The 8630-nt window shown below is 60.2% G+C and overlaps 1 protein-coding gene across 2 annotated transcripts in view; it reads left to right on the top strand.

The window, feature by feature from the left end:
* The first annotated feature begins 1027 nt into the window (after positions 1-1027).
* SLC7A5 (solute carrier family 7 member 5) overlaps positions 1028-8630 on the top strand; it is a 33335-nt gene continuing 25732 nt past the window's right edge. For both annotated transcript variants that reach the window (XM_073882379.1, XM_025860534.2), the window contains exon 1: positions 1028-1673. In XM_073882379.1, the coding sequence (XP_073738480.1) occupies positions 1130-1673 (544 nt within the window). In that variant the 5' untranslated portion in view covers positions 1028-1129. The remainder of the gene's footprint in view (positions 1674-8630) is intronic.

The following is an 8630-nucleotide window of genomic DNA, read 5'->3' as shown; positions in this document are numbered from 1 at the left end:
ACCAATCGACAATGTTGCGTAACAGTGGGACCCTGGGATCCTGGGGCACCTTGGTGTCAGAACCCAGCTCAGGAGGGTCTCCTGCATCTTCTCAGGAGCCCTGCACTCCCGTCACCTGTGCGCGGCCCCGTGCACGTGTGGGGCCCTCTGCCTCCCTCATGAATTCCCGCCCCGGGACAGCTAAACTAGATGGGTCTGTCTCCTCCACCCGGCATTCCAGGTCTTGGCAGTTGGCTCATTACAGGTCCATGTGTGATTATTGGCCAGCTCTCTTTTGTTGTTGGAGGACGCCCTCCCGGTCAGGTGCCTGGAGTCCAGGGCAGTGCCCAGCCCTGGGGGACACACCCTTGCAGATGTCTGCTGTGTGAGAGCAGGTGAGGTGCTTGGGACCTTGCCTTAGAACACTGCCACCTGATCGCCTTCCTTGAGACACACCGTATCCATCCTGAGAGGGCCTTCTTTTCAACTCCTGCCGGATTTGGGGGCAGGGTCCTCCGGGGGCTCCTTCCAGGCATCCCCCATGAAGTCAATACAAGTGAGCTTATGCAGATTTCTGGTTTCCCCAAGTCTAGGTCGCTGCTTCTAGAGCTCTGCCCCTGAAGTCTGCTCTTTGGCATGGAGAGTCCCCGCAGGATAAAATGGTAATCGGCCCAGAAAGGGACTCAGGACGGGGCCTCAGACTGTGACTTAGTACACCCCAGGCCCAAGCTGGAGACCTCCCAGGTCGGCAGGAGGAGCCGACCAGGTCGAGGGGTGGGGTGATCACCCCGGCCCAGCGCCCCCGCCGGGCCTGAGCGCCCTGGCACGGGCCAGGCAGGCAGGCACCCCAGCTCCCAGCCTGGGTCCGGGGCGCCGGGCCGCGGGGTCGGGGGGCGGCCCTATATATAGCAGGTGCTTGCGGGCCCCGCACGGGCCCCGGACGGGGCGGGGCGCAGCCGGCGCCGCCAAAAGGAGGGGACACGGCGTCGCGGGGCGGGGCCTGCGGCGGCCTATAAAGCCGGCGCGCGCGGTGCGGCCTGACGCAGCGGCCGGCAGCCGCGCTGGGAGCCGGGGCGTGCCGGGCGGGAGTCGCTCCGTGGCGGCCGCGCGCCTCGTGGTGTGGTCCGGCGGCGGCGGCGGCGGCGGCGGCATGGCAGGCACCGGCCCGAAGCGGCGCGTGTCCGCGGCCCCCGCGGCGGCCGAGGAGGAGGAGCGGCAGGCGCGGGAGCAGATGCTGGCGACGCGGCGCGCGGACGGCGGGGAGGGCGCCGAGGGCGCCGAGGGCGTGACCCTGCAGCGGAGCATCACGCTCTTCAACGGCGTGGCCATAATCGTGGGCACGATCATTGGTTCGGGCATCTTCGTGACGCCCACCGGCGTGCTCAAGGAGGCGGGCTCGCCCGGACTGGCGCTGGTGGTGTGGGCCGTGTGCGGGGTCTTCTCCATCGTGGGCGCGCTCTGCTACGCGGAGCTGGGGACCACCATCACCAAGTCGGGGGGCGACTACGCCTACATGCTCGAGGTGTACGGCTCGCTGCCCGCCTTCCTCAAGCTCTGGATCGAGCTGCTCATCATCCGGCCGTCTTCGCAGTACATCGTGGCGCTGGTCTTCGCCACCTACCTGCTCAAGCCGCTCTTCCCCAGCTGCCCGGTGCCCGAGGAGGCCGCCAAGCTCGTGGCCTGCCTCTGCGTGCGTGAGTACCGACCCGGGCTTGCGGGGGGTGGGCCCCGAGCCGCGGGCGGGCCGGTCCCCGCGGAACGCACGTGGGTCTCATTCATTCGTGGCCACCTCATCTTGGGAATTCGGCGGTGCGTCAGCAGGGGGCCCCTGCCCTAGGTCTCGGGGAGGGCGGAGGGCGGGGTGTGCGTGTCCCACTTCCTCACCTCATCCATTCATAATCTGAGCGTCCGCACGGTGTCCAAAAAGCGCATTTCCTGTTTGAGGTTCCCAGGGCTGACTGCTCAGACAGAAATTGTAGTTAAAGGGAAAAAAAAAAATCATTCGTTTCTGCGCTCGAAACCGGCTTATCAGGAATCAGCAGAGGCTAGCTCACACAAAACCAGTACTAACAGAATCCTGTGGTGCTCATTTGGGCAGCAGTGTCAAGAGTGGTTACAGAGGGGTGGTTGGCTGCAAATTGAATGTGTGTGTGTTGGGGGTGGAGGGTGGGTTTCGGGGGCCCCCAGTTGTGCTGGAAAACAGCCCCTGGTCATCTTCCCGATGATGGGCATGGTCTGCGTTATTCTGGTGGATACGGTCCTGGTGAACTATGAGTGCTTTGCCAAAACAGTTTTCTGGTGGGATTTCAGAAAAAAATCGTTTGTACCAAACGTCATGTGATTTTCTTCTCTTTTTTTGGCCGTTGGCACTTTTTACACCTACCCCTTGGCCAACTTCTAAGGAGCCTTGCAGGGTGGAAGCGTCCTGTTTTCAGAGCTGCCACCTGATGTGAGGATTTGCCTGGATGTTAATAGTGCATATAGGTCCAGAGCCAGCAGGGCTACGTTCAGGGTGGGGGTCCTGGCCTCGAAACTCGGGGACTGTGCAGTTACTAGGAGTGGCTTCTGATTGGCAGTGCCTTGCTGGTGCTGTGGGGATTATGGTGTGTGTGGACCAAGGTTCCTGCACGAGCCACACTGTAGTGAGGGGACAGGCACATTTCACAAAGTGGTGAGTCCAGAAGGCAAAACCCAGGGCAGCTCTGCTTGGCCTCCTGACATCACACGCTTTCCCAAGACCCTGAACAGAGCAGCCACGCCGGGTGAAGGAGCGTTATTCGCCTTTTTTGGGGCGGTCTCACGAGGTGGATCTCAGCTTAAAAAAAAAAAAAATTTTTTTTGTCTAAATGTAGGAGGTCAGTCTGCTTGAGGACAGGAAGACCTGTGGTTTCTGGTGGGGCTTTGAGATGAGGGTTTTATGGGACGACACATAGGTCTGAGAAAGGAAAAGCCCCTCTAAAGGCAAAAGGACTTCTTAAGATATAATAATCGTATTACAATATGATTTAATGTTTGGGCCCACTATGTAGTGAAACAGGTAATGTCTATCTTTTTTTAAAGATTTTATTTATTTATTTGTGAGAGAGAGCACGTGCACAAGCAGGGGTAGGGGCAGAGGGAGAGGGAGAAGCAGGCTTCCCGCTGAGCAGAGAGTCCATGTGGGGCTCTATCCCAGGACTCTGAGACCATAACCCAAGCCGAAGGCAGGTGCTCAACCAACTGAGCCACCCAGGCGCCCAGATAATGTCTTTAAAGGCCTGTTTTCTCTCTAGTCTTTAGAAATAAGTCCCTTTTTAAACTTTCAGGTTCAAGTAGATAGATTGCAAAGGGACTGCGGTGGGTCCCCCCCACACACACCTCTCCCCCTCCCCCCTCCCGCCCCACGGCACTGTGGCACTGCTGGGCCTGGCCAGGAGTGCTGTTGAAGGCACCCCTGCCAGTGTGAGTTGTGAGTGGGGGTGATGTTTTCCGTGGGCCGATCAGCCTTTGTGGCTCTTCTTCCCTGAACCTCCCTGGGAGTGTGTTACGTGTGCCTAGGTGTGGGTGGCTTTCTCTGATAGGAAGAGGATTTCCAGTTACAGAAAGGGACTCTGTCCCTCCCAGGAGGAGCACTAGTCTAGAGCCTCACTCTCTGGAAAGGGACAAGGGCTGGTCCCAGGCTCCCAGAAGTCAGAGCTGCCCAGCGCAGGCTGCTCTGAACTGAGCGTGGAGAAAAGCTCTGGGTTTCAAGGGAGGCAGGCCCGCCCTTGCAGGGGCATCCGAGAAGGCCGTGAAGAGTCACAGACAGTTTGAGTGCCATCCAGGTATCCCACAATGGCTGGGTTCTAGAATTTCTCCCCAAGAAAGGGAAAGGTGTTCTGTTTTGCACTCCGACTCGAGCCCATCCCCACAGTGGTGCAGCCCCCGGCTCCACAGCGCCCCTTGGGAGGGCCCAGTGGTCCACCCCTTCCAGCGGTGTGTCGTGGGTGCTTGAGCAAAGTTCTCAGTTTTGCTGGTTGGTCTTTTCAGTGCCCTGGACATAATCCACCACAGTTTCTGCTTCCTAAAAAAGGCTGTTCTGAAACAGGTCGCCTTTGGTGCTTGGTATGGTCCTGCCGGTGATATCTATGGGAACAAAGCCCTTTTCTTATTGGTCTGACCGAAATGATCACTATGGGGCCCTTGTCTAGTGTGGCTCTGGGGTTTCTCCGTGCACGTAAAGGTGAGAGAAACTCGCTCTGTAAGTCCTGATGGCCGTGTGGGATCTGGCGTGAGACCAGCCTTACGTTCCGCTAAGCCAAAACTTGGTAGCGTTTGCTTGAAAGTACAATGACACTGGCTTTTACTTCTGGGCAGAAGTCACTCGGACTGGAGTTGAGATTCTCACCAGCCTCAGTTTGCCTCGGGCAGCGTACCCAGCCTTCCTGGGCCAGCTTTCTCTGTAAAATGGGTCCATCGGCCTCTGGAGAGGCCCGCGCTAGGAACACAAAGTACGAGTTGGCCCAAGTCCAGAAACCTGCCTGGGTCCTTTGTGTCAAGAGAGGGGCTCTTAGAAGGGTCTGAAAGGGCCACTTCTCCCTCTGCTGCAATGTGGTCACTCCTACCCCAGACACAGGTGTCGGGCCAGGGGCTGCAGACTGCTGGGGGCCTACCCTCCTCTCCCCCCTCCCTGTTGGAGTGGGTGAGACTGGCCCACTGGGACAGCTTGGACTCGCCAGGTGCTTACAGAACTCGGGGCCCCCTTCAGGGTGGTGGCCCTTTGTGGGGTCTGGAGGGCACTTCCTTCTGCCTTCTCGTGGGAGACACACGGGGTTGGCCAAGACTCCCCTCAGGTGGGTTAGTCCCGCACCATGCCCCTGGCTCGGGCAAATCTGTGTGAGGTGAGGGTCAGTGTGCCTCCGCGGTCCTGTGACCTGAGATGTTTTCCACCTGGTGTCAGGTAGCGCATGCGCTCTGCGTGGGAACAGACCAGGGTCCTGCTTCAAGAAATTCGCTTGGGGCTCTCAGCACAGTTTCCACATCCGTGGAGTGGGAGCTGGTCACGGCTCTGCCCGGGTAAACGCGAGGACTCTCGGCCACGGCGTGTTCATCGAGCACGGCGCACGGGGTCCCGGCCACGTGGTGGCTGGCATTTATTCTCAACACCACCCTGTCTGCTGTTACCGTTCGCATCTTGAGCTGCCCGAGAACTTGTTCTTTTCCAGTTTAGCAAAGAGCAGGAGGGAGAGAGAGAATGGCAAGAGAATTGCAGGAAGAGCCAGAGGTGAATGCGGCTGTCTCCCTCTCGGGCTGGGGTCTGAGCCGAGACATGCCTGTCCCACAGGAAGTAGCCCCTTCCCACCCCAGGGGCAGATTGGCTGTCCCGTAGGTGAGGGGCACAGATCAGGAACGGTTTTGGCTGGCTGTGGGTCGGGGCTGGCTGATGTGAGGCTAAGTCAGTTGAGGTAATGACCAGAGGGGGAGAGGAGGCCATGGCTGTACCCCCCAGTTTTCTAGTTGGCCAGCTCTTCTCCATCAGCCACAGGCGGTGACCCCTCCTGGGCGTGTGGGCTGCCTACACGATGTGTCCAGCACAGTATCGCCTGGTTCAGGGTGTTTCCAAGTTGCTGGCGACCCCAGAGTCACAAGCTGTGAGCTCAGTGCCGACGACAGCCCAGACACGGGCGTGCTCCGGCCACCGGGGCAAGTCACGCTGAGTCACGGGACTGGAGCTCAGCTCTGTGGGGTCCTTCACAGCAGCGCATGACCTCAAGGAAGCAAGAGATGCTGGGTGGGCATTTCTAACCCTTTTCTCCCTGGGTCACGGACCCCTTTGATAATCCAGTGGAATGTGCAGACTCTGCCCAGAAATGTGTTCCAGGCGTATTAACTCCAAAGTGTGCATAGTCATGGGGTTCTCACACCCCTGCCCCCCAAGGGGGGCAGAAATGGATCTGGCGTCTCCTGGCTGCCGTGCGCTCGGACTCAGCCTCTCCTCACATGCTCCTGCCCCAGCCTTTGAAACCAGTGTTGTCATCCCTCTTGTTTGGCCAGGGAAACTGAGGCAGTGGTGGGCTGAAAGCCCACTGCCCGTGCTGAACCACCTTTTGTCCTCACGTGTGTGGGTACACATGGCCGCATCTTGGGAGGGAATGGCAGGTGGCAGGGTCCTGGGGTGATGTCGGTCACCAGGTCCAGGCATCTGATCAGCCAGGGTAAGGAGACGTGGGGATCTGAGGTTTGTCCCGTCCCGGACTCTCTGGGGAGTGCTTGTCCCCCTGACTGGGGTCCCTGACCCCCCCCACATGCACAGCTGGCTAGGGAACCTTTCATCTTTCCTTCGTCTTCCCATCCAGATCTTTACCTTGCAGAGGAGCTTCTGGGGTGGGGTAGGCCCCCAGCTGCCCCCCAGCACATGCCCCCTTCCTGTGCCCACATGCGTCTCCAGTCCCCGTCCGCCTTCTGTGACCCACAGCCTGTGGGGAACCAGGGGTTGCCTGATTCTGCAGCCCCCAGTGGGCGTGACCTTCCTGGGCCCTTTCTGGATCGCTGGCCTGGGGCGCTGCCCAGAGCGCACTTGTCCCCACCGCTGGGCTTTATCCCGCTGACAAGACTACCCTGCGCCATCCCAGCAGGCCCTCCAGGACCCATGCGCCATAGGAAGGCTCGGAGCTTGGGAGGCATCTTCCCCCCCGCATGCCTGTCCAGGCAGACCTGTCTCCCTGCAGGGGCATTTTGCGGGGCCACACGCACCCCTTCCGCTATGTGGGGAATTGGCACCACCTTCCCATCCAGGCCCTTGGAGCACGGTACCCGCAACCTGATCCTGCTATCAGTTGCCCTGACCTTGGTTGCTGGCTGACATCTGTCGCTGCTGAGACCCAACTGATTGTCTGCGCTTGTCTGTGAGTTACTCAATGTGGCCAGTATAGAACTGAGGCCACTGCAGGGAAACGTGGGCCTGAAGCCCACCGTGACCTTGTGGCCAGCCTTATGCTTTGCCCGTGTCCGTGTGAGCTGCCTAGGGCTGTCATGGGATTCAGCACTCAGCACAGACACATTCATATTCTGCCTGAGGTATCTAGGGCCGCTGCAGAAGGCCTCTGGGGGCACTGGCCCAGGCCCTGTCCCTGTCCCCCAATTTCTGTGAGTTCCTGGGGCTGGGTGCTTAGCTTCTCTGGGTCTGTGTCTCAGAGCAGGGCAGGCGTGTGTAGGTCATGCCTGCAGAGGGTATATGAGTCAGTCGTCTCCTCACCACAGGGACAGAAGACAGGAGGGACTGTGGAAATCGAACACGACAGAGCACTTGTGTCCGGTTGGGGGAACAGTGGATGAGCTGGGGACCAGGAGCTGTGGCCCTCCCAGGTGCAGCAGTGCATGGAGACGGGGCCTGGCTGGAGCCGCATCTAATCTGGGCACTCTCGTGTCACAGGCCTAGGGTAGGGGGTGTCTCTTGCAATCATTGTAGACCCCCCAGAGCTAAGGGAGAGGACCCAAGGACCTGGGATGGTTATGGGGGGACGGTGGCCGGGTGGGTCCCAGGCAGAACAGGTCTCCCCCCACGTGGAGGCCGTCTGCTGGCTCGCCCTGAGCGGGACCAGGGTCGGGGTCTGGGGAGGAAGGGAGGCCAAAGCACAGTCTGGTTAACAAGCATTTTGTTCCGGTGGATCGGTGGGGTCATCACTGCTGAGGCACAGAGGGAGTTTGAGGACCTTTGTCCGACCTGGTCACTGGTGAGTGTCCTCTGGTCGTTGGGGATGGGGGCCCCTGGAGGTGAGCTGTTTCCAGAACACGAAGGGAGAGGGCTTGTGAGCCCCGGTTGACCTCCAGAGTGGGACGCCTCGCTGAGGTTCAGCAGCCTGCGGCCATGTGAAGACCCCGTGCTGGCGTGTCAGGGCTGGGGCACAGACTGGGCCCTGTCCTGGGGCAGCCTTACCTGGGAGGAGGGAGATGTGTGTGGACAGCACCTTCTCTAGCTCCAGTCAGGCCCTGTTGCCTAGTGGGGGGCACACCGTGGGGGCACCCTCCCAGGATGCCCTTGGCTGGCCCTGTCCTGGGCACAGTCCCTGCATGGCCTGCACGAGAAACCCTCTGTCCCGAGAGCGGCAGGCGCCAGAGGGACCGCCTGCTTCAGACTCAGGCGTAAACCCACACAGGCCAGCATCCCCCCACCCACCCAGCCCCTCCCTTTGGAGGGTGCTCAGTACATGGGCGTCACACGTGGGCACGTGGGGGGTGGGTCCCTGGGGGATTTGCCCCATTGGTAGGCTTTAGAATCACCTGGTTGGGAGGATTGATGCCCAGGCTCCCCAGAACGAGCAAGGTGGGAGCACAGTGTGGGGTGGGGGAGCCAGGGTCGAAGCCCCAGTCAAAGCTCCAGAGCACAGCAGTGGGACTTGGGAGACCTGAGCGTCCTCTCCCCGCTCCCTGGGCTGTGTGACTTTCAGCAGCCGGACAACCTCTGTGAGCTCCATTTACCCAGCCATCAGATGAGGCTAGATGCCCCCTGTCCTCTCGGGCTGGGACCACAGCAGGTTTCCCCCCGTTTTCTTCTTCAGTAAAACGACTGGAGGAGCAGGGGGGATGGACTGGGGGTTTCCAGGCCACAAGGGAGACCCCGGGGCACCGAGCCTCCTGAGCAACAACCTGGTCTGTCCTGAGCAGATCTTCACAGTTGGCAGTGACCGACTGGT

Source organism: Callorhinus ursinus, unplaced genomic scaffold, assembly GCF_003265705.2.
Source record: "Callorhinus ursinus isolate GAN/ISIS: 27379988/994484 unplaced genomic scaffold, GSC_fseal_2.0 scaffold46, whole genome shotgun sequence".
NCBI classification, from domain to species: Eukaryota; Metazoa; Chordata; class Mammalia; order Carnivora; family Otariidae; genus Callorhinus; species Callorhinus ursinus.
This window is presented reverse-complemented; position numbering and strand designations above follow the sequence as displayed.